Consider the following 26,716-nt stretch of genomic DNA (forward strand, 5'->3'; position numbering starts at 1 on the left):
TCTGTCTGTCTGTCTGTCTGTCTGTCTGTCTGTCTGTCTGTCTGTCTGTCTGTCTGTCTGTCTGTCTGTCTGTCTGTCTGTCTGTCTGTCTGTCTGTCTGTCTGTCTGTCTGTCTGTCTGTCTGTCTGTCTGTCTGTCTGTCTGTCTGTCTGTCTGTCTGTCTGTCTGTCTGTCTGTCTGTCTGTCTGTCTGTCTGTCTCTCTCTCTCTCTCTCTCTCTCTCTCTCTCTCTCTCTCTCTCTCTCTCTCTCTCTCTCTCTCTCTCTCTCTCTCTCTCTCTCTCTCTCTCTCTCTCTCTCTCTCTCTCTCTCTCTCTCTCTCTCTCTCTCTCTCTCTCTCTCTCTCTCTCTCTCTCTCTCTCTCTCTCTCTCTCTCTCTCTCTCTCTCTCTCTCTCTCTCGCTCGCTCGCTCGCTCGCTCGCTCGCTCGCTCGCTCGCTCGCTCACTCACTCACTCACTCACTCACTCACTCACTCACTCACTCACTCACTCACTCACTCACTCACTCACTCACTCACTCACTCACTCACTCACTCTCTCTCTCTCTCTCGCTCTTGCACTCTCTCTCGCTCGCTCACGCTCTCGCTCCCTCTAAAATAGACCATGAAGCTTTGCGAACTCTAGCTTTTCTAAACATCACCATACTAGCATTGTCTTTCATTTCAGCTGCAACTTCTTGTGTGAGGTCTGTGTGTTCCGCTAGGAACCTTCTCTCTACCCTGACATGATTACCTTCTGCTTTAATACGGGAGCCAACACTCATCTCTCTCCACCTCTCCTAACCCAGCCTAAAGTGGTTTTTGCATGACTAGCACTATTGAAATGCTAATTTTAATCTTCCCCTGAAGGAAGCTTTGACTTTCTTATCAAAAGAAAAAAATGCAATACCTGTAAATAACAAATTGGCTCGAAGCCAGGGAAATGTTAGCAAGTAGGTCTGGAAAATGGCTTACTTCATAGTAATCTGAACATAGTAATCTGCGTGTGTGTAAACGTCCCTTCCTCCTTGTTTGCTATCTGAATGCAATGTATCTGCTCAATCCACATGTCTGATTTAGAAAAGGCCAAGAAGAAGGAGAAAACAAAATGGCGGAGCGCCCCAATAGCATGCCACGCTCTGTAAAACGTGTAGGTGTTTCCAATCGATAAGCACGCTCCTGCTAAACACAGAGAGGGGCTCCAGGGTCTGGTTCCCACCGTCCACACACACACCTCTCGGTGTGTGTCCACCCACGCTAGCATCTCCACCTGTTTTGTTCCTGGGCTAATTACAGCCGAGAACAATTAACACGATAAGAATCGCTTAATATCCTCCCCCTCTTCCTTGTCCTCCTTCTCCCCTCCATCCTCCCTCCTCTCTCCCCCCTCCTCCGAAGGAAGAAGAGATTGAGGCAAACACTGCTAATTCCTCATCCCCTTTCAATTATCTCTCTAAATGGCGCTGCTAGGGAGGCAGGTGGTGGGCTGCAGAGTGAAATGGCCTGCGTCCCAAATGGCACCCTATTCCCTATATAGTTCACTACTTTCGACCAGAGCCCTATGGGAACCCTGTGGGCCCTTGTCAAAAGTAGTGCACAAAATAGGGAATAGGGTGCCACTTGGGATGCATCCAGTGTTTAGTGAATGAATTGAATGTTGATGGGATTATGAGCTGTGCTGTTTAAGGGACCAGGGTTTAAGCCGAGTAATGCTGCTGCTTGTTGTTGGGAGATATGTTGTAATGAGTCTTAGGACACCTGCTAGTGACAAGACTCTGCAGTCATTACTGAGTCATCATTACCCTGGCTCTGTCGTTCTATGGTAGTCTGCAAGGACCAAAGTGCCAGGCAAATGTGGAACCACTTAGAAGCTCAGTGTGGAACCATTATGGAACTCCATGTAGAACTTTGAAACTTCTAGAACCACTATAGAACCCCTACGGAACCGTTACAGATTATTACAGATTACATTATAGAACCCTTTATGGAATTTGGAACTTCTGTAGAACCATTATAGAACTGTGGCACTCTTGTGGAACCATGATGGAACCCGCAATGGAACCGTGGAATTTCTGTGGAACGACTTGAAGAATTGTGGAACCCCTGTAGTTCCATTGTGGAACTGTAGAAAAAAAACAATACCCCTTGTCATGCTACTACTACTACTACATAATGTCTCCCCCATAACTTCCACGACTATCCTCCTCATCCCCTGTCAGAGTCTGCTGTTGTAACACCCTAGGGTAAGTTAAAGAATGAGAAGACAGATGATGTCATAAAAGAGACCAGGAAGTACACATGGGAGCCAACAGTTGTAGTTGTGTCATTCAGGTCCATTCACTGTCTGGGAGTTCTTGAGAATTATGACATTACTGTCTTCTCCTTCTGTATGCCATCCTCTAGGTTACACCTCTTCCTCATCTCTCACAGCTTCTGCTGGGCCGACACCCCCTTCCAGTAGTCGAGGATATCATGGAGGTCCTCGTCTTTCGCAAACTGAACCTTCTTCCTCAAGGCGTGGCCTGCAGCGATATACGTCGCCTCTTCGCGAGGGTCGCGAGGGCCTTTCTTGTGTGGCCGGAACCTCTCCCAGATTCGAAGGGTGTTTTCCGAGGAATATTCGGGGCTGGAAGAGTAGCCGGAGTAGTTGTGGTGCCGGGAAGGGGAGAGCTGGGAGTAGGCGGCAGGGTCCCTTTTGGTACGTCCCAGGGGTTTGAGGAAGGAGGCCTTCTGGGATGGGGAGGGAGAGGGGGCGTCGTTGGCTCCCTCGTAGTAGAGGGCGGGGAAGGAGTGCCTGTGCTCAGAACAGTGGTAGTCTGGATGTACCTCCAGATGATGATGCTGCTGCTGCTTTCCCGGTCCTCCCCCTCCTCTTCCTCCCCCTCCGCAACCCACCCCACCTCCATTGACATTCACCCCACCTTCATTAACCCCTCCTCCCATTCCGTTCCCACCACCACAACCCATCCCGTTTCCATCACCACCACTACCACAACCACTACCATTTCCACCCACAAGAGGGAGCCTCTCCATGGTTTCCCCACACCCAACAGGGCTCCCCTTCTCTGGGTATGGAGGGCAGGAGTTGGGGCCCGGGCTGCGGGGCTCCGGGACATCCAGACTGAAGATCCTGGTGCTCTTCATGGATCCTCCAGCCGAGGACACGTTACATCGGTTCTTCCCAGCACCCATGACCACCACACCTGTATCGCTCAGCTGCCTCTGTAAGGGTCGTACGGCATTCGCCGGTGGTGGGTCCCTGTAGGGGGGCGAAAGAAACCCCCCTCCGCTGATTCCGGGACGCTCCGAGAGGGGCATGACGAGGGGGACGGGGGTCATCGTGGGAGGGGCATGGATTTTGGGAGAGGAGGCGAGCATCTGGCAGGTGTCAGCGAGGCCTTGGGAGAGGGGGATGAGGTTCCGAGCAAGGGAGGTGATACAAACAGGTGGAGGAGAAGTAGGGTTGTCGCCAGATGTTGTCGTGGCAACAAGGGAGTCGAGCTTGAGCGCGTCGATACAGTTGTTGATAATCTGGTTGACTTTGTCGACCTCCATGGCGATCGTCGAGATCTCCGATGCAGATCCGTGCCCATCGTCATCCGAATCATTCCCAACGTCCATTCCGTCTTCACTGCAACCGTTGATGCCTCGCATATCCACCAGTATCGCCTCCCCCCCTCCTCCTCCTCCCCCGTCTCCCGATAATCCTGCCCCAGTCCTCACGTCCATATAGTTCCCTTTATTGGTTGCCATGGCTTCACCGAATGCTGTGGCCATCTTCTCCACTTGGGGGAGCGTCGAGAGGCGGGAGGAGGTGGTGTTGGCCGAACCGTGGAGCATTCCGGAGCTGGAGGAGGCGGAGGGGGGAAGTTTATTACCCCCGCCACCCCCTCCTCCGTGGAGGTGACCTCCGTGGTGCCCCTGGTTCTGAGCCTGTTCCTGGAGATGCTGCATGGCTGCCGGGTCGTTAGCTGCCTGTGCTGCAGCCTCCGGTCCATACCTGTAAATAAAATCCAAGGATAAAATCCATTAGAATAAAATATTTTACATCTCAGGTAAAATAGCTGTATGCAATTCAGGTGCATCACATCTACCTATGAGTCCCGAGTTATTCAAACCTCGAATCAAACTTTAATTAATTAAAGTGCATTTAAATCACAAACACACTTTATTGTAACAACAATAAAATGGATAATAAAAAACAACAAGGCTATAAAAGAGATGAGTAAAATAATGTCAAATAACATAAAGAGCTGTGGTTTCAACAACCTAAATAATACATTGGGTCTGTCCCTCTTACCGCATCTCCAAGATGGTCTTCTTCACGCTGATCGCCTTCTCCTTCTCCTCCTGCATCCGACGCTTCCTCAGGCAGTAGTAGACGAGCCCGAGCACGATCACCATCCCCAGCAGACACCCCAGGATGGTCATGATGTAATGCGTCATGGTTGACGGGTTGGCGTGGTGGTCGTCAGGGTCAGCCTCTCGCGTGGCGAAGAAGATGCACGTGTGGTTGTTGCGCTGGTTTTTACTTATAGACACCACGCAGTAGGTGTAGTTGGTGTGAGGTTTCAGATCCACCAGCGTCACCTTCTCCTTCTTCTCCTTGAGGTTCTGGATGTCCGAGACGAAGCTCTGGTTGTATTGGACCAGGACGTACATCTTGCTGTATGGTTTAGGGATCTGGACCAACAGCTTGGCTGCAGACAGAGTGACCCACTGGAGTTTGATGCTGGGGTTGAAGTTAGGGTCGGCCGTGGACGAAGCTGTTGGCTGATGATACGGCCCGGCCCGGCCGTCCATCTCTGGGCCCATCCCGGAGCCCTCCCAGTCGGTGCCGGGTTGAGACGTGATCCCGGGTATGATCATGCCGTCGCGACAGATGGTGGAGAGCATGGTGCGAGCGCTGCGTCCGTGCCCGGCCACGGGGCTCAGGAGCGGGTAGAGAAACAGCTCGCCAGGGGTCTCGCACTGCAGCCTGTCGTATGTATGTGTCACATTATTAAATGCCTCCAACCAAGTAAGAAAACTATACAGATCACATCCACAATGGAAAGGATTTCCTGCTAGCTCGCAGACCATTAACCGGTTTAGCACGGTGAAAGTTGACGGATCGATCCGGGCCAGCTTATTGGACGAGAGGTCGATGCTGCTGAGGCTGGAGCTGGACTCCTCGAATGCTTTGTTGTCAATGACCTCGATGAGGTTGTGCTGGAGGAAGAGGCACTGCAAGCGGCCCAGGCCACGCATCATCCCCTCTGTCAGGTTGGTCAGCTTGTTGTAACCCAACTGGAGGACCTAGGATGAGAGGAGACCACAATTGAGAAACAGTAAGACTTTGGCATCTCAAATGACAGCATGTTCCCCATGAAAAGACTGCTTTTGGAATTAGTGCACTGCATGGAGAAAAGGTGGAGGACGTAGCATTAGAAGGGACCACAATGGGAATACAGTAAGTACTTGGCCTCTTCTCCATCTTAGTAAGTACAAATAGCAACATCCCTGTGTACCATGGACTCTGGTTCTAATGAAAATGATGGCTTCCATGTACTTGGGCTGTTAAATGAAGCTGGAGAATGGGAGAATAGTTCCAGTAACCAGTCCGATGAAGGGAGCACAAGGGAAATACAGTACATCTTTGGCTATCTCAAATGACGCCCCTTATCACTTACATAACACACTGGTCAAAGAATTGATCTATAACATGGAGAAGAGGGTATTGTTTGAGATTTTCCTTTTGACCTGCATTAGTCAAGTAAAATCAGTCAATTCAATCAACCAATCAACCAGTCAACCAATCAATCAACTAAACAACCGACCGATCAACCAATCAAACACCCACTCCTCCCTGACAGGTGGGTTTGCCTGATCCGTGAAGGTCCCATCCTCTATGTAAGACAGGGATGGGGAAACTCCAGTCCTCAGGGCCCGGAGTGGCGTCACACTTTTTCCCCATCCTAGCGAACACATACTATACTACTTGCATTCTAAACTGATTAACTGACTATTGGGGTCAGGTACAGTGCCTTCGGAAAGTACTCAGACCCCTTGACTTTTTCCACATTTTGTTACGTTACAACCTTATTCTAAAATTGATCAAACAAAATCCTCAGCCTTCTACACAAAATACCCCATAATGACAAGGCAAAAACTGTTTTTTTGACATTTTTGCAAATGTCTTAAAAATTCAAACAGAAGTACCTTATTTACATAAGTATTCAGACCCTTTGCTATGAGACTCGAAATAGAGCTCAGGTGCATTCTGTTTCCATTGATCATCCTTGAGATGTTTCCGGGGGTATCATCGGATGAGGCCACAGTGTCTCCTGACCCCTCCTGTCTCAGCCTCCAGTATTTATGCTGCAGTAGTTTATGTGTCGGGGGGCTAGGGTCAGTCTGTTATATCTGGAGTATTTCTCTTGTCTTATCCGGTGTCCTGTGTGAGTATGCTCTCTCTAATTCTCTCTTTCTCTCTTTCTTTCTTTCTTTCTCTCTCTCGGAGGACCTGAGCCCTAGGACCATGCCTCAGGACTACCTGGCATGATGACTCCTTGCTGTCCCCAGTCCACCTGGCCGTGCTGCTGCTCCAGTTTCAACTGTTCTGCCTGCGGCTATGGAACCCTGACCTGTTCACCGGACGTGCTACCTGTCCCAGACCTGCTGTTTTCAACTCTCTAGAGACAGCAGGAGCAGTAGAGATACTCTTAATGATCGGCTATGAAAAGCCAACTGACATTTACTCCTGAGGTGCTGACTTGTTGCACCTTCGACAACTACTGTGATTATTATTATTTGACGTTGCTGGTCATTTATGAACATTTGAACATCTTGGCCATGTTCTGTTATAATCTCCACCCGGCACAGTCAGAAGAGGCACACACCTGTCTATATAAGGTCACACAGTTTACAGTGCATGTCAGAGCAAAGATCAAGCCATGAGTTTAAAGGAATTGTCCGTAGAAATCTGAGAGAGGATTGTGTCAAGGCACAGATCTGGGGAAAGGTACCAAAAAAATGTCTGCAGCATTGAAGGTCCCCAAGAACACAGTGGCCTCCACCATTCTTAAATGGAAGAAGTTTAGAACAACTAAAAGCTCCAAAGTTAATCTGTGGAGATGGGAAAACCTTCCAGAAGGACAATCATCTCTGCAGCACTCCACCAATCAAGCCTCTATGGTAGAGTGGCCAGACGGAAGCCACTCCTCAGTATAAAGCATATGACAGCCTGCTTGGAGTTTGCCAAAATGTACCTAAAGGACTCTCAGACCATGAGAAACAAGACTCTCTGGTCTGATGAAACCAAGATTGAACTATTTGGCCTGAATGCCAAGTGTCACGTCTGGAGGAAACCTGGAATCATCCCTACGGTGAAGCATAGTGGTGGAAGCATCCTGCTGTGGGGATGTTTTTCAGCAGCAGGGACTGGGAGACTAGTCACGATTGATGAAAAGACTAACGGAGCAAAGTACAGAGATATCCTTGATGAAAACCTGCTCCAGAGTGCTCAGGACTTCAGACTGGGACGAATGTTCACTTTCCAACAGGACAACAACCCTAAGCACACAGCCAAGACAACGCAGGAGTGGCTTCAGGACAGGTCTCTGAGTGTCCTTGAGTGGTCCAGCCAGTGCCCAGACTTGAACCCGATCTAACATCTCTGGAGAGACCTGAAAATAGCTGTGCAGCAACTCTCCCCATCCAACCTGACAGAGCTTGAGAACATCTGCAGAGAAGATTGGGAGAAACTCCCCAAATACAGGTGTGCCAAGCTTGTAGCATCATACCCAAGAAGAATCAATGCTGTAATCACTGAGTTAAGGGTCTGAATACTTATGTAAATGTGACATTTTACATTTTTTATAAATTAGCATACATTTCTAAAAACCTATTTTTGCTTTGTCATTATGGGGTATTGTGTGTAGATTGATGAGGAAAAAAATTATTTAATCAAGTTTAGAATAAGGCTGTAATGTTAAAAAAAAATGGAAATAGTCAAAGTCTGAATACTTTCCAAAGTTACTGTATGTAAACTGGGGCTGGGGCAAAAGTGTGACACCAATCAGGCCCCAGAGGAGTTGCCCATCTCTGAAGTAAGAGATCTCGTTGTCACCCAACCAATTAACCAATCAACCAACCAACATACCAATTAACCAATCAACCAACCAACCAACTAACCAATCAATCAACCAACATACTAACCAACCAAACAATCAAACCAATGACCTGTAGGTTGGCCTGATGGGTGAAAGCCATGTCCTCTATGTAAAATATCTCTTTCTCAACCAACCAATCAAATCCCTTACCTGTAGGTTGGCCTGATGGGTGAAAGCCATGTCCTCTATGTAAAATATCTCTTTCTCAACCAACCAATCAAATCCCTTACCTGTAGGTTGGCCTGATGGGTGAAAGCCATGTCCTCTATGTAAAATATCTCTTTCTCAACCAACCAATCAAATCCCTTACCTGTAGGTTGGCCTGATGGGTGAAAGCCATGTCCTCTATGTAAAATATCTCTTTCTCAACCAACCAATCAAACAAATAACCAATCAACTAACCAATCAACCAATCAAATCCCTCCCTCTCAACACATCAACCAACCAACCAATCAAATCCCTTACCTGTAGGTTGGCCTGATGGGTAAAGGCCCCGTCCTCTATGTAAGAGATGTCATTCTTGGTGAGGTTGAGGTCCGTGAGGTTGGTGAAGCGATACATGGAGTGGAATAGCACTGCTTTCAGCTTGTTCTCATTCAACCTCAGGTCATGGACCTGTTGTGTTGAAAGAACGAGAACTTGTTTAATATCAAATGTCTCGGCATTCACGAGCTAGCATAAGAAAACATTTAGTGTTAGCTTTGCATTTCTGTTGAAAGTTGGGTTGAAAGAGGACCACAATGGAAATAAGTTGTCAACTTTTATAAATGCATTGTATCCACGCAGTTTAATTGTGTTTTTCAAATGTTCAAATAAATAAAATAAAATCTAATTGAAAAGAACAATACATTTTTTTCATCAAACAGCTCAACAAGTAGTATAACAAAACAGTGAGCTATTATAGCAAAACAGTGAGCTAGTATTTGTAAGCTAGCATAAACAAAACATTCCGTTTTAGCTTTGCCAAACTATGGTGGTTCCTATGGGACATATGAACTGCGGTGGTTGAAAAGTAAGGTATGTTTTAGTGTCCCTCAAGGCTCTGTTCCAGCCCCACTACTGTTTCAATTCTATATTGTGCTAACTCTTGGTGATGTTATACAGTGGTTGAAAAGGAACACCTTAGTGAGCAAAACCAGAATTGCAATTAAAATGACATATTTTACAATTACTGCTAGGGGTAGGTTGTATAGCATAATATATACTCTATAATAAAGAACATAACAGTACCGTATTGTTGATGTGCTGGGGGATGGTCTCGTACGGGGGCTGGTTCTGACTGCAGATGGCCAGCCACACGTAGCCTTTATCCCCCTCGATCAGCCAGCAGTCCCCCCGGACGGACCCAGGGAGGTGGAGGAGAAGAAGTAATGGGGGGAGAAGGTAGAGGAAGATGGACGGAGAGAGGGGTAGGGAGAGCGGGATGGAGGGGAGGTGGAGAAACCTGTTGGCCATGGTTAGGGAGGAAGGGAGGATAGGAGGGGTTATCTTATGAAGAAATTAAGTGAAAGGGGAGAATATTAGGAAATGAAGCAGGCAAGTTTGAAATCAGGTTGGTTGACAGGTAAGGAAGGGGTGTGGCCAGAGCAGGAAGTAGAGACAGGGAGTCGTAGGTCACAGATAGGTTGTTGCCTAGGCGATTAGAGCATGGCTTGCCGCTTGGCCGCCATGGTAGCTGGTAACATAGACCCCATTTTAAGTGTTCCGTGTCGGAGGGATACAATGACGGTAGCTCCAGCAACAACTCATGGCCCCTAATGACCGTTTCCCTCGGCGACAGAGATGGAGGAAAACTCCCTTTCAGTTTGGCAGAGAACCTGTGTGTGAGAGAGAGAAAGAGAGAGAGAGAGAGAGAGAGAGAGAGAGAGAGAGAGAGAGAGAGAGATCCAGAAAGTCAGAGGGAAGGAAAGATAAAGACAGGAGAAAGAGAAGGCAGGAGAAATGAAATATAATTTAATCTGGATTAAAACAGCTAATGACAAAATAATACAAATTGTTAATCCCTTTCACGTATTCCCCGAGGATTTCTAATTAATTGACTTTAGGTCTGGTTTCAAAATGAGCTGTGTAAAAGAGACATAACGAAACACATGAAGATATGCCATCACTTCCAGGTAACATGATACACTGAAATATCCATTAGCAATGATGATTATTCAATTTACTAATAAAGAAGATGATCATAGATTTGACTTTTCATATAACAAGCCTTTCCCACAAGTAATATTATTCAAACGTATAAAACAAAATGCATAACGCATAGACAAACACACACAGACACAAACACAGCATCATCGAATTGCAGTTCTGCAGCAAACACATTAGCATACTACTCACCAATAAATATGTAAATGATAAAAACCCTAAAACAATCAAATCTAATTTCATAGACATTCTCCATTGTTCACAAGCCTTTCACAATTCAGTTATAGAGCTTCTGTGCTCTACAATAAAGCTATCATCAACGCTCTTTAAAGGAACTAAGGGAGAAGAAAGAGGGACTAAATGAGAATAAAGGAGTGAGAAAGAGGGACTAAATGAGAATAAAGGAGTGAGAAAAAGGGACTAAAAAGTGTCTTGCAGGCAGCTAGGCCTATCTGCTGGATCAGTATGTGTGTGTGTGTGTGTGTGTGTGTGTGTGTGTGTGTGTGTGTGTGTGTGTGCGTGCGTGCGTGCGTGCGTGCGTGCGTGCGTGCGTGCGTGCGTGCGTGCGTGCGTGCGTGTTTCTCTGCTGGATTAACGTGGGTTAGGATGTAATCCATACTAAAGCGTATGCATTACAGCTAAAGCAATTCAAATGGATTTTCCATTTTCAACGTCACTTTCCCTAAAACATATGTTGTAATGTATCTCGCCACGCCGATGAAATGACACAAACACACAGGACAAGGCTCACTGTTTTGTGAACCATATCACTTACATTTAAATGGGGTTTACAATGTTAATCCCCCCCCCAAAAGTGTCATGTATCTATAGTCATGCCAATGAAATGACACAAGGGACCAGGTTAGACACTGGTAGAATCTATGCCAAGGTGCATTGAAGCTGTTCTGTCTCGTGGTGCCCCAACGCCCTATTAAGACACTTTATGTTGGTGTTTCCTTTATTTTGGCAGTTACCTGTACATCCCACTGGTTTCACTTTTTCTACAAAACCACATAATGTCTACCAGTCACACCGATGAAATGACACTACTATAACACAGGAACCATGTTGCCTGTTCAGTGTAGGACTCCTTGGAAAGCAGTTGTTACTGGCTAGACACCGTCCTTCTCTCAGCACATATCAAAACTGCAGGCTAAAGTTACATCTAGACTTGGTTTCCTCTACCGGGATCACTCTTCTTTCACCCCAGCTGCCAAACTAACCCTGATTCAGCTTACCCATGCTGAGATACCTACTGCAGCCCTCATCCTCCACATACAACACCCGTTCTGCCAAGGTCCCCAAAGCACACACATCTCTGGGCCGCTCGTCTTTTCAGTTCGCTGCAGCTAGCGACTGGAACGAGCTGCAACAAACACTCAAACTGGACAGTTTTATCTCAATCTCTTCATTCAAAGACTCAATCATGGACACTCTTACTGACAGGCTGCTTTGTGTGATGTATTGTTGTTTCTACCTTCTTGCCCTTTGTGCTGTTGTCTGTGCCCACTAATGTTTGTACCATGTTCTGTGCTGATACCATGTTGTGCTGCTGCCATGTTGTGTTCCTACCATGTTGTTGTCATGTTGTGTTGCTACCATGCTGTGTTGTCATGTGCTGCTGCCATGCTATGTTGTTGTCTCTCCTTATGTAGTGTTGTGGTGTCTCTCTTGTCGTGATGTGTGTTTTGTCTTGTATTTTTATTTTATTTTTAATCCCAGCCCCCGTCCCTGCAGGAGGCCTTTTGTCTTTTGGTAGGCCATCAATGTAGATAAGAATTTGTTCTTAACTGACTTGCCTAGTTAAATAAAGTTTACAAAATTAATAAAAAATGGTGGACTATCCTGGTTAAATAAATAAGTGAAGAGGCCCTATTTTTTTTATTTTACTTAACCAGGCAAGTCAGTTAAGAACAAAGTCTTATTTTACAATGATGGCCTTCCCCGGCCAAACACTCCCCTAACCCGGACAATGCTGGGCCAATTGTGCGCTCACGGCTGGTTGTGATACAGCCCGGGATCGAACCAGGGTCTGTAGTGACGCCTCTAGCACCGAGATGCAGTGCCTTAGACCGCTGCGCCAATCGAGAGCCCATTTTCTCAGACGGCCTTATGTTCTAATGTTATTTTATACCAAAAACAAATTGATATTTGTATTCCCACTGTTTATCTGTGAGAGCCACACACACACACACACACACACACACACGCACACACACACACACACACACAGTGTTTATCTTTAAGAGCCAGTTTAAGACACATATGCAGAGGGGTTCAAAGGAGCCTAGACAAGCACCATTAACCACTCATGAGGAGTGGTGTGTGTGTGTGTGTGTGTGTGTGTGTGTGTGTGTGTGTGTGTGTGTGTGTGTGTGTGTGTGTGTGTGTGTGTGTGTGTGTGTGTGTGTGTGTGTGTGTGTGTGTGTGTGTGTGTGTGTGTCTGTTGTAACTGAATGTTGACAAACACTTAACCACACTTCGCTGGAGTGCATAAACGTGGTGTTAATATGCAATTCACGAAAATACTAAGCTAACACACACACACACTTTACTCACGCCATCATCTCCTCTCAAGCTGCAGAGAAGTTCTTTATCCACAAATCCCGCTGGTCTTAAACAGCTGGACCTCCTTGGCTACATCATAATGTGGCCATTTAGCAGATGCTTCAATGCAAAGTGACTGACAGAACAGTGGACATTGGTCCAATGGAAACATATCCTCAAGAGCTACCTGATCTGGGAACACTTAACAGGGAACATAATGTGGTGGAATTCATTCTGATCCTCCCTACTTTACATAAGTGTGTGGTGGAGGCAAGGAAGCCTGCTAAGAGATTTGGGACACATCTGTATCCACTGACCTTTTCAGGACAGTGCAAAAGAATCCACTTAAGAGTGTAGGAACCTATCCTATTGTATTGGTCTGTCCCTAATCTTCTCATCTCCACAGCATGCACCTAATTCAGATCCCGGTCACCTCTCATTTTGGCTACTGACACCCAACTCTCAGTAACACACACACACACACACACACACACACACACACACACACACACACACACACACACACACACACACACACACACACACACACACACACACACACACATTCTCTCTCTTTCCAACTCTCTGTCACGCTGTGAAATTGATATCGACAATTCAATTCCCCCATCAGAGACTGTCAATTTGCCTTTGACCCTGATAGGCTTCCATAGCTCAGTAAAGGTAATACGCCACATATATAAAAGCAATTTGTCTCTGTGGTCCTAGCCTGGCTGATGCGGCCCACGTGACCACACAGCGAGGAAGAGCTGTGACTCACCAGTCTGGACAGGAGGCCATTTGTTAATGCAATATTAGCTCAGAAGTTGAGCGGACGCATTGATTGGTTCTCTCAAATGTTGTTGTTTTTCCTGGCGGGTTGAGACCTCTCGTTGTTCGGATTTGAAAATCCAACAGTTGTAATTGGAATTGGGGCGGCGCTCGGGGGCTGTGTGTGGCTGTTCCTGTTGGTAGTTGAGTGAGAAAGACACCAAGGGGAACCAATCAGTAAGAAGCACAGCCCCCTTCATTATTGATGTAAGGAGCCTTTCCAGACTCTAAAGTCAGGAGGACTTTGACTGAGGTATCTGCCAGATTACTGGGTTCCCGCCATAGAGAGAGAATGTAATACCTACAGCCCCATCTGTCTTCTGTAAAAATACATATATTAAATTTTGTAATGATATCCTCTGTTGAGGCTTCTGGAGTGAATTTGTAGTTTTATTAAGTGGATTGAAATGGAGCGTGTTTGTTTGTACACAGGAGCAAACAAAGTACATGATAGTTTTTGTTTGTGTGTGTCGTTGTGAACGAGAGTTCACAGCCTTTATTGAAGGAATAAAGCACATCTTTCTCTCTCTCATCAGATTCCAGACACTCATTTAGTAATATTAGTTTTTCTGTTTGAAACCTATCCCTAACCTTAACCCTAACCTTAACCCTAACCTTAACCCTAACCTTAACCCTAACCTTAACCCTATCCTTAACCCTAACCTTAACCCTAACCTTAACCCTATCCCTAACCTTAACCCTAACCTTAACCCTAACCTTAACCCTATCCTTAACCCTAACCTTAACCCTAACCTTAACCCTATCCCTAACTTTAACCCTATCCTTAACCCTAACCTTAACCCTAACCTTAACCCTATCCCTAACCTTAACCCTAACCTTAACCCTAACCTTAACCCTACCCCTAACCTTAACCCTATCCCTAACCTTAACCTTAACCCTAACCTTAACCCTAACCTTAACCCTAACCTTAACCCTAACCTTAACCCTAAACTTAACCCTATCCTTAACCCTAACCTTAACCCTATCCTTAACCCTAACCTTAACCCTAACCTTAACCCTATCCCTAACCTTAACCTTAACCCTAACCTTAACCCTATCCTTAACCCTAACCTTAACCCTAACCTTAACCCTATCCCTAACCTTAACCCTAACCTTAACCCTATCCCTAACCCTAACCTTAACCCTAACCCTATCCCTAACCTTAACCCTAACCTTAACCCTAACCTTAACCCTAACCTTTTCCACTATGAATGAATGCCTAAACGTATGTTTTGATTTCACTTTTGCACAGTTTGACTGACAGCTGACATATGTCAAAATATGCTGTAATTAAAACACTAATTAGAGAGGCCTTATCTCTGTTGCCTGCCATTGATAATGGGTAATAATTATAATAATTGTAATAATTATGGAGCTGCATTTCAACTGGCTTTTGATTCAAGTCTCTTTTTCCAGGTTTAATTTGCTCTAATGTATGTTGTGGTGTCTGTGAAGCTCTGGGCTTCAGCTCCAGGTCTTCAGAAGTGTGTATGCAGTCCATTAGTTCAACACAAAGTCTTTGTTGTTGCTCTCATTCTTTCTCTCCAGCTCACTTTGTTTCTCTCTCAGCTACCTCTCTCCATTGATAATGGCAGACCCTGGCTGTGAACCCACTCTCCGAGGGAGGGATATACAAAAAACTCGTTTCCAATTCACACATGCATATGAACACAGGAAATAATATATGACATAGGAAAAATATAAGCATCCACCAAATTATAATAAAATATTTAATACTAATAATAATTGCATTGCAGATCCCTAACCCTAGGATCTGGAACTCTCTCTCTTACACACACTTTCCCCTCTCTCTTTCTCTCTGTATCTCTCTGTATCTCTCTCTCTCTCTCTCTCTGTATCTTTGCCTCCCCTCTCTCTCTCTGTGTCTTTGCCTCTCTCTCTCTCTCTCTCTCTTTCTCTGTATGTTTGCCTCCCATCTCTCTCGGTGTATCTTTGCCTCTCTCTCTCTCTCTCTCTCTCTCTCTCTCTCTCTCTCTCTCTCTCTCTCTCTCTCTCTCTCTCTGTATCTTTGCCTCTCTCTCTCTCTCTGTGTATCTTTGCCTCTCTCTCTCTCTGTGTATCTTTGCCTCCCCTCTCTCTCTCTCTCCCCCCTGTATCTTTGCCTCTCTCTCTCTCTCTCTCTCTGTGTATCTTTGCCTCCCCTCTCTCTCTCCCCCCCTGTATCTTTGCCTCTCTCTCTCTCTTTCTGTATCTTTGCCTCTCTCTCTCTCTTTCTGTATCTTTGCCTCTCTCTCTCTCTCTTTCTGTATCTTTGCCTCCCTCTCTCTCTCTCTCTCTCTCTCTCTCTCTCTCTCCCTGTATCTTTGCCTCTCTCTCTCTCTTTCTGTATCTTTGCCTCCCCTCTCTCTCTCTCTCCCCCTGTATCTTTGCCTCTCTCTCTCTCTTTCTGTATCTTTGCCTCTCTCTCTCTCTCTTTCTGTATCTTTGCCTCTCTCTCTCTCTCTCTTTCTGTATCTTTGCCTCCCTCTCTCTCTCTCTCCCCCTGTATCTTTGCCTACCTCTCTACCCCTGTGTATCTTTGCCTCTCTCTCTCTCTCTCTGTGTATCTTTGCCTCTCTCTGTATCTTTGTGTATCTCTCTCTGCATCTCTCTCTGTATCTCTCTCCCTCTCTGTATATTTGTGTATCTCTCTCTGCATCTCTCTCTCTCTCTCGCTCTCTCTCTCGCTCTCTCTCTCTCTCTCTCTCTCCATTGTTTATCCCTGGAATTATCTTCCCCGTCTCTTTCAACAAGAACCACAAGGAATATGATTGACTGAGAGGAAACAAAGCTTCCGGTCCTCCTCTTCTGAGATGAAGTGCGGATGAAAAGACAGAAATTTAAAAAAAATTAAATCATTTTTCAAAGGGTTATTTTTTGCTGTTCCTTATCACCTCTCGAAATCTGTGTTTAATTAACTCTTGCGGCTGACAGTGTGTGTGTCACGACTTCCGCCGAAGTCGGTCCCTCTCCTTGTTCGGGCGGCGTTCGGCGGTCGACGTCACCGACCTTCTAGCCATCGGCGATCCATTTGTTTTTCCTTTTCTTACACATCTGGTTTCAATCCCCCAATTACTTGTTCATTATTTAACCCTCTGTCCCCCCATATTTGTTTGTGAGTGATTGTTTATTGTATTGCGGTCCGTAATTGTGGCCTGGGATTTATTGTCGTGTTTTGTTATTATTGTTGAGTAAAATTGCAAAGATTACTCATATCTGCTGTCCTGCGCCTGACTCATCTACACCAGCTACACACAGATGCATTACAGTGTGTGTGTGTGTGTGTGTGTGTGTGTGTGTGTGTGTGTGTGTGTGTGTGTGTGTGTGTGTGTGTGTGTGTGTGTTTGTGTGTGTGGCTGACAGACAGACAAGGCTAATTATAGAGTTCTGGAAGGCAGGTGGATGGTTCCAGAATGAACATCAGAAGAGAAGCTATCTATCTATCTATCTATCTATCTATCTATCTATCTATCTATCTATCTATCTATCTATCTATCTATCTATCGATCTATCTATCTATCTATCTATCTATCTATCTATCTATCTATCTATCTATCGATCTATCTATCTATCTCTCCCTTCAGTCTATTAAACAACTGCTTGCTTGAAGCATCACAATACAGTCACCTGTAGCATTCTTCTGGAAAACACCAGAGCAAGGCAGTCAGATATAGACAGGTAACTGGCAAAGTAATGGAAACACTTGAGTAAATTAGGGATACAAAGTATATTGAAATCAGGTGCTTCCACACAGGTGTGGTTACTGAGTTAATTAAGCAATAACATCCCATCATGCTCATAAAAACAGCCCAATTGTCAGTTATGTTGGTTACCATGGCTAGAAGAAGAGATCTCAGTGACTTTGAAAGAGAAGTCTCAAAGGAGCATAGGGGGTTTAAATGGTGTGTGTGTGTGTGTGTGTGTGTGTGTGTGTGTGTGTGTGTGTGTGTGTGTGTGTGTGTGTGTGTGTGTGTGTGTGTGTGTGTGTGTGTGTGTGTGTGTGTGTGTGTGTGTGTGTGTGTGTGTGTGTGTGTGTGTGTGTGTGTGTGTGTGTGTGTGTGTGTGTGTGTGTGTGTGTGTGTGCGTGCGTGCCTCAGTCACCAGATCTCAGCCCAATTGAACAACTATGGGGGATTCTGGAGCGGCGCCTGAGACAGGGTTTTCCACCACCATCAACAAAACACCAAATAATGGAATTTCTTGTGGAAGAATTGTGCCGCATCCCTCCAATAGAGTTTCAGAGACTTGTAGAAGCTGTGCCAAGGTGCATTGAAGCTGTTCTGGCTCTGGTGGCCCAATGTCATATTAGGACACTTTATGTCCGTGTTAATTTTGTCAGTTACCTGTATGACTAAATGTAAATGCAGAGATCTCAACCTATAAAACCTCCTCTATCAACAGAGATCTCCAACTATCAAACCTCCTCTATCAACAGAGATCTCCAACTATCAAACCTCCTCTATCAACAGAGATCTCCAACTATCAAACCTCCTCTATCAACAGAGATCTCCAAATATCAAACCTCCTCTATCGACAGAGACCTCCAACTATCAAACCTCCTCTATCAACAGAGATCTCCAACTATCAAACCTCCTCTATCAACAGACCTTCAACTATCAAACCTCCTCTATCAACAGACCTTCAACTATCAAACCTCCTCTATCAACAGAGACCTCCAACTATCAAACCTCCTCTATCAACAGAGACCTTCAACTATCAAACCTCCTCTATCAACAGAACTTCAACTATCAAACCTCCCCTCGACAGAGATCTCCAACTATCAAACCTCCTCTATCAACAGACCTTCAACTATCAAACCTCCTCTATCAACAGAGATCTCCAACTATCAAACCTCCTCTATCAACAGAGACCTCCAACTATCAAACCTCCTCTATCAACAGAGACCTCCAACTATCAAACCTCCTCTATCAACAGAGATCTCCAACTATCAAACCTCCTCTATCGACAGAGACCTCCAACTATCAAACCTCCTCTATCAACAGAGACCTCCAACTATCAAACCTCCTCTATCAACAGAGACCTCCAACTATCAAACCTCCTCTATCAACAGAGATCTCCAACTATCAAACCTCCTCTATCAACAGAGACCTCCAACTATCAAACCTCCTCTATCAACAGAGATCTCCAACTATCAAACCTCCTCTATCAACAGAGACCTCCGACTATAAAACCTCCTCTATCAACAGAGACCTCCAACTATCAAACCTCCTCTATCAACAGAGACCTCCAACTATCAAACCTCCTCTATCAACAGAGACCTCCAACTATCAAACCTCCTCTATCAACAGAGATCTCCAACTATCAAACCTCCTCTATCAACAGAGACCTCCAACTATCAAACCTCCTCTATCAACAGACCTTCAACTATCAAATCTCCTCTATCAACAGACCTTCAACTATCAAACCTCCTCTCAACAGAGATCTCCAACTATCAAACCTCCTCTCAACAGAGATCTCCAACTATCAAACCTCCTCTATCAACAGACCTTCAACTATCAAATCTCCTCTCGACAGAGACCTCCAACTATCAAATATCCTCTATCAACAGACCTTCAACTATCAAACCTCCTCTATCGACAGAGACCTCCAACTATCAAACCTCCTCTATCGACAGAGACCTCCGACTATAAAACCTCCTCTATCGACAGAGACCTCCAACTATCAAACCTCCTCTATCGACAGAGACCTCCGACTATAAAACCTCCTCTATCGACAGAGATCTCCAACTATCAAACCTCCTCTATCGACAGAGATCTCCAACTATCAAACCTCCTCTATCGACAGAGATCTCCAACTATCAAACCTCCTCTATCGACAGAGACCTCCGACTATAAAACCTCCTCTATCGACAGAGACCTCCAACTATCAAACCTACTCTATCGACAGAGACCTCCAACTATCAAACCTACTCTATCGACAGAGACCTCCGACTATAAAACCCCCTCTATCGACAGAGACCTCCAACTATCAAACCTACTCTATCGACAGAGACCTCCGACTATAAAACCTCCTCTATCGACAGAGACCTCCAACTATCAAACCTGCTCTATCGACAGAGACCTCCAACCATCAAACCTCCTCTATCGACAGAGACCTCTGACTATAAAACCTCTATCGACAGAGACCTCCAACTATCAAACCTACCCTATCAACAGAGACCTCTGACTATAAAACCTCCTCTATCGACAGAGACCTCCAACTATCAAACCTCCTCTATCAACAGAGACCTCCAACTATAAAACCTCCTCTATCAACAGAGACCTCCAACTATCAAACCTCCTCTATCAACAGAGACCTCCAACTATCAAACCTCCTCTATCAACAGAGACCTCCAACTATCAAACCTCCTCTATCAACAGAGATCTCCAACTATCAAACCTCCTCTATCAACAGAGACCTCCAACTATCAAACCTCCTCTATCAACAGACCTTCAACTATCAAATCTCCTCTATCAACAGACCTTCAACTATCAAACCTCCTCTCAACAGAGATCTCCAACTATCAAACCTCCTCTCAACAGAGATCTCCAACTATCAAACCTCCTCTATCAACAGACCTTCAACTATCAAATCTCCTCTCGACAGAGACCTCCGACTATAAAACCTCCTCTATCGACAGAGATCTCCGACTATAAAACCTCCTCTATCGACAGAGACCTCTGACTATAAAACCTCCTCTATCGACAGAGACCTCTGACTATAAAACCTCCTCTATCGACAGAGACCTCCAACCATCAAACCTCCTCTATCGACAGAGCCCTCCAACCATCAAACCTCCTCTATCGACAGAGACCTCCAACCATCAAACCTCCTCTATCGACAGAGACCTCCAACTATCAAACCTCCTCTATCGACAGAGAAAGGCCTGTCAATCAGACATATTGGGCTGAAATGAAAGGAGGGAAAAGGAAAATTTCTCCCTGTTGAACGTTCTGTACAGTGAATCTCTTCCATATCCCTCTCTCTCTTTAAGCCACCAATCTGTGCAACGTGCTCATGTGATTGACAGCATACATCTGAACAATACAATAAGAAAGGAATAGACCTACTATTTAGTTCCCTAGGAGTGCTGAGGATGGTTGGTATGTACTGTACGTATCCATGCCCATGTTTGTGAATGAAGGGATTCCGTGTCACCTGGCTCATCTCATGTGTGTGTGTGTGTGTGTGTGTGTGTGTGTGTGTGTGTGTGTGTGTGTGTGTGTGTGTGTGTGTGTGTGTGTGTGTGTGTGTGTGTGTGTGTGTGCTTAACTATACAAGATTATACAATAATAGTTTTAGGGTTGTATTGTGTGTCTCCAGAAGGTTAGTTAAACACGACTGTGTGTGTGTGTGTGTGTGTGCGTATCAAGTGGTCTCATTCCTAATGCATAGAAACAGGTCCCTACCTTGACCACAGACCTATCAGAGCTCCATTCACATAAAGATAGAGATAATGCAGAAGTGATCCCACTGTGTAAGATATGACAGCTATTATTATGATAGATAGTCAATGTCTCAGTGATACCAGATCACACAGTCAATATGCACTCATCTGCTCCAAGCGTTCTTATATTACCCTTATTCATCAATTGTTGCTAGGTAGAAAAAATTATAATAATAATAATATATATATATATATATATATATTTGAAGATGTCGTATAAAGTATACTACTAGATATCTCAGCCCCGAAGAAGTTTTTTTTTTAGCTTGGCCCCAACTGTAGATTTGTTTAAACCCTCACTATGATAATGTCTGGTGGAAATTGTTGATGGGTGATGTCAACATGCTGGGTGTGTAATCTAGATCAGGGTTCTCCAACCCTGTTCCTGGAGAGACACCCTCCTGTAGGTTTTCACTCCAACCCTGTTCCCCTGAGAGATACCCTCCTGTAGGTTTCACTCCAACCCTGTTCCTGGAGAGACACCCTCCTGTAGGTTTTCACTCCAACCCTGTTCCCCTGAGAGATACCCTCCTGTAGGTTTCACTCCAACCCTGTTCCTGGAGAGATACCCTCCTGTAGGTTTCACTTCAACCCTGTTCCTGAAGAGATACCCTCCTGTAGGTTTTCACTCCAACCCTAATATTGTGCCACTGATTCTAATAATTAGTTGGTTTATAAGCTTGTTACGTTCCCCAGTTTCTGTGTTGTGATTTGTATTTGAGTGTGTGTTTCAGGAGAAATTCCTGAACTCCCCAACCAGCTGATTGGTCGACTCAATGGCTAATGGATGATTAGAGAGCTGACCCCGCCCCCTCGTCAAGATGCAGCTGTATCCAATTAGACTCCTGAAGCTATATAAAAGCCAGTTCTGTTCAGGAAGAAGAGATGATAACTGGGAGATCATTGCTGAGAGAGGAGGCTGAGGGTGATATACTGTATTGGTTGTTCTCAGAGGGAGATGATTAGTGTGACCTGTATTGGTTGATTGGTTATGTCTTTTGTGTGTCAATAGGACGCAGTGTTTTGATTATTGAAATTGTTTGGATTGTTCTGTTTCATTTGTTCCCAGGGGGGAAGGAGAAGGCACTTTGGGAGTGCTTAGGCAAGAGGCCCGCGGGCATACATATACTACGGGTATATGTATGCCCGCGGGCCTCTTGGCTAAGCACTCCCAAAGTGCCTTCTCCTTCCCCCCTGGGAACAAATGAAACAGAACAATCCAAACAATTTCAATAATCAAAACACTGCGTCCTATTGACACACAAAAGACATAACCAATCAACCAATACAGGTCACACTAATCATCTCCCTCTGAGAACAACCAATACAGTATATCACCCTCAGCCTCCTCTCTCAGCAATGATCTCCCAGTTATCATCTCTTCTTCCTGAACAGAACTGGCTTTTATATAGCTTCAGGAGTCTAATTGGATACAGCTGCATCTTGACGAGGGGGCGGGGTCAGCTCTCTAATCATCCATTAGCCATTGAGTCGACCAATCAGCTGGTTGGGGAGTTCAGGAATTTCTCCTGAAACACACACTCAAATACAAATCACAACACAGAAACTGGGGAACGTAACACGCCCACCACAAAAATTGCAAACATAGTTTGTAATAACAAAACCCAACGCTTCCCCAGTTAGTAAACCCGTGATAGAGCGTCAGCAATGGCATTCGCTGAGCCCTTCACATAGGCTATCTGTACATTATATCTAGTAAAACTTGTTACCTGACCTGGTTTTCAGCAATGGACCTACACAATCAACTATCACTCTTTCAAACGGTTCCCCCACCACAGGAATCGGGCAGAGCGGTGCTCTAGGAACTGTTTGATTCGCTTTCCAGTGAGTTGACATGTGACATGTTTTACAAAATCGGACCACATCAGACTTCAAACCTGGCCAGAAAAAAATGTCGAAGGACTCGGTTATAAGTCTTTGTGATCCCCAAATGTCCAGACCACGCCTGGTCATGGGCGAGTGACAGCACCTGCTGTCGGAACGGTGTAGGAACAACCACTTGACACACTTCACTCCAGTCATTAACGGTGTCATGAGCTGCCCATTTACGCATCAGAACACCTGCTTCCATAAAGTAGGCAGTCTCTCTAGTTTTAGCTTCCTCTTGGAAATTACTGAAGCAAAACACTTGCGAAGACTGGTTTCTCCTTTTTGACATTCAATCACCTTCTCAGGGGTGACAGACAAAAGAATGTCATGTAATTGGGGCGCGATTTCGCAGTCCCCTGCCTTAGTTTTTTCAGGAGTAAAAACTGTCGGCCTTGCAGAAGGAATACTTGGTGCATTGTCTTCTACGTCAACATTCTCAAAAATGGAACTAGCCAAATCCATCACATCTCCAATCTTGCGAGATTGTGCCCTCGTTAAGACACAAGCAGGAAAAACATGTGGAAATGCTTGAACCAATTTCTCATCTGCAATTCTGATTTCTGGGATTTCTACTACCTCTAACACAGGAGTAACGTTACCACCAGCAATATCATTCCCTAGTAGCAATGTGACTCCTTTTACTGGCAGTGTAGACACTACACCAACACGGAAACGTCCTGATACCAAGTCTGACACTAAGTGGACCCAGTGTAATGGTACAGGTACTGTTTTTGTCTCTATCCCCTGTAATATGACATGCGAGCCACAATATGTTTCAGGAGACCAGGGTAAAGCATCAGTAATGATTACTGACTGCGCCGCCCCGGTGTCTCGTAAGATTTGAATGGGCTTTTGATCAGCTTGTTCTCCGGTTAAGGAAATACAACCGGTAGAGATAAACGGAGCATAGACAGGATCCGGTTTCTCAAATGCTGAATCAATACATCGGACCAACGGATGAGCCAAAGACTTGACTAAACCCAAACTTTTCCTTTTTGGGGACGGTGACTGGGACTGTTTCGGTTTATTTTTCAAAACTGGGCAGTCCGCAATCACGTGACCCTTTTGGTGACAGTAAAAACATTCACGGATTTCTTGAAAAGGCTTGTCAGAGGAAAAGCGACCTGAACGAGGGACTGATGACGTAATCAGTCTACCTTCAAAACGAGGTGCACCAAAGACAGTCTTGTGTGTCAAAGCATACTCATCTGCCAACACTGCTGCCTGGGCCAAAGTCACCACTTTCTGTTCATTTAAATGAACTACAATTCTATCAGGGAGGTTGCCTTTAAAATCCTCCAACAGCATCAACTCCCGAATATCAGCAAATGTGTTAGCTTTGCTGGCTGAACACCATCGATTAAACAGAGACTCTTTGTCCCTAGCAAACTCAACAAAAGTACGATGAGAGGGTTTCTTGTGGTTCCTGAAGCGCTGTCTATAAGCTTCAGGCACCAACTCATAAGCCCGCAACACGGTAGTTTTAACTGTTTCGTAATGTAAACTGTCTTCCAGCGAGAGAGCAGCTACTACTTCCTGGGCTTTCCCAGACAATTTACATTGTAACAGGAGCGGCCAAACCTCAAGTGGCCAATGTAGCGCAGCGGCCACACGCTCAAATGCAGAGAAATAGGAATCAACTTCCGACTCTCGGAATGGAGGGACTAAAGCGATATTTTTACTCACATCAAAGTGGGCTTGATGATGAGCAGCTTTTGGAGTCGTACCGGAGCCAGCGTCTAGCTCCAGTTGTCGGATCCTCACCTCCTTGTCGATTTCCATTTTCCTAAGTTCAAGTTCAAAATGCATCTGTCTCTCCTTATCTTTTTGCTGCATTTCTAACCGGGCCAGCCTCACCTTCAGCCTTGCGGTCCCGTCTGAACGACCTGAAGCAGAAGATAAAGGATCATAGCGAGGCAATGCAAAGGGGGTACGAGCAACCCCTTCCTCCGCCCTGTCCTCCGACTTGGCATCGGAAAGTCTACCCGTCTCCTCTCCTTGCAATGAGAGAATTCTTTCTCTTACTAATCCCTCCCTGACTAGTACCAAAAGCTCAGCCTTTAGGGCTTTCTCAGGGATAACAAATCCATAATGGTCAGCTATAGCTAAAAAGTCTACTTTCCGAAACCTCACCAAACTAAGAGGGCTCAATGAACTTGGAGATGGCTGAGGCAGCCATCTTGTACAATGCAGTCTACTGAACACACAAACTAAACAAGTCATCCAAACTCACAACCTACCATCACACCTCAATCACTAACCACAGAGAGCTCAGTGCAGCAGGGTCCGGTGGGTTTAATGGAATCCCGGATGAGCCCCCATTATGTTACGTACGCCTCTGAGAAGAGGGAACGCAACTCCCTGCTGCAACTCAACTCCCTGTGAAGTGCAAGAGGTATGGACTGTAGGCGTGAGTAAGGACGACAAAGGCAGATTTTACCGTTACTAGGATTTATTTCCTTACGGTAATATGGGGAAAAGGGGCTGGACGGAACCAAAGCAAAGAAAGTAAATATCAAAACTTCCCCCTTTCCTATCTAACCTGCCTACCCACTACTTACCTATCTTAGCACCACCTGGTGCCCTAACCAAAATACAGGGGGTGGTCCGCCCAGGTCTTACCTAGTGTGCCTAGACAATGAATATACTACGGGTATATGTATGCCCGCGGGCCTCTTGCCTAAGCACTCCCAAAGTGCCTTCTCCTTCCCCCCTGGGAACAAATGAAACAGAACAATCCAAACAATTTCAATAATCAAAACACTGCGTCCTATTGACACACAAAAGACATAACCAATCAACCAATACAGGTCACACTAATCATCTCCCTCTGAGAACAACCAATACAGTATATCACCCTCAGCCTCCTCTCTCAGCAATGATCTCCCAGTTATCATCTCTTCTTCCTGAACAGAACTGGCTTTTATATAGCTTCAGGAGTCTAATTGGATACAGCTGCATCTTGACGAGGGGGCGGGGTCAGCTCTCTAATCATCCATTAGCCATTGAGTCGACCAATCAGCTGGTTGGGGAGTTCAGGAATTTCTCCTGAAACACACACTCAAATACAAATCACAACACAGAAACTGGGGAACGTAACAAAGCTGAATCAGGTTAGTTACAACTGGGGTTGGAGTGAAAACCTACAGGAGTGTAGTTCTCCAGGAACAGGGTAGGAGTGAAAACCTACAGGAGTGTAGTTCTCCAGGAACAGGGTTGGAGAGCCCTGATCTAGATTATAGGCCTCCATTTGGAAGTGGTTGATTATTACTCAAACTAAAAACTTGAAGGATGATTCCACATCTGTTTGGAGCAGATAGAAGCCATCCCTCAAACTGTCAAAGCCAACATTAAACACAAACGCATACAACCACACACACACAAGAATGCACATGCACACAAATACACACTCACATGCACACACACACATAAATGTAAGTCCACGTACGTACACAAATACAGACCCAACCCAGTCCCAAACACACAGAAAATAAAATGACTAGAACCGACAACTCCTCAAAATGGCCTGGTGTTATTTTTAGAATTCAGAGGCATGGGTGAAAAGTTCACGCTTAGCTGTGCCACTTGACTGCCTACAATACAGAGAGATCATCAACCTGGCAGGCAGGCATGTATTCACATGTTTAGACACACGCACGCACGCACGCACGCACACACGCACACGCGCACACGCACATGCGCACGCGCACACACACACACACACACACAC

At 45.4% G+C, this 26,716-nt stretch overlaps 1 protein-coding gene across 1 annotated transcript in view; it reads right to left on the reverse strand.

The window, feature by feature from the left end:
* Positions 1-2,400: 2,400 nt before the first annotated feature.
* Positions 2,401-26,716, reverse strand: part of LOC120039706 (protein phosphatase 1 regulatory subunit 29-like) — a 45,110-nt gene continuing 20,794 nt past the window's right edge. Inside the window, exons 2-6 of the mRNA XM_038985113.1 lie at positions 9,360-9,617; positions 8,595-8,744; positions 4,277-5,274; positions 2,877-3,976; positions 2,401-2,837 (exon numbers count right to left, since the gene is read on the reverse strand). Of these exons, the coding sequence (XP_038841041.1) occupies positions 2,401-2,837; positions 2,877-3,976; positions 4,277-5,274; positions 8,595-8,744; positions 9,360-9,617 (2,943 nt within the window). The remainder of the gene's footprint in view (positions 2,838-2,876; positions 3,977-4,276; positions 5,275-8,594; positions 8,745-9,359; positions 9,618-26,716) is intronic.

The sequence above is a fragment of the Salvelinus namaycush genome, unplaced genomic scaffold, assembly GCF_016432855.1.
Source record: "Salvelinus namaycush isolate Seneca unplaced genomic scaffold, SaNama_1.0 Scaffold293, whole genome shotgun sequence".
NCBI lineage: Eukaryota > Metazoa > Chordata > Actinopteri > Salmoniformes > Salmonidae > Salvelinus > Salvelinus namaycush.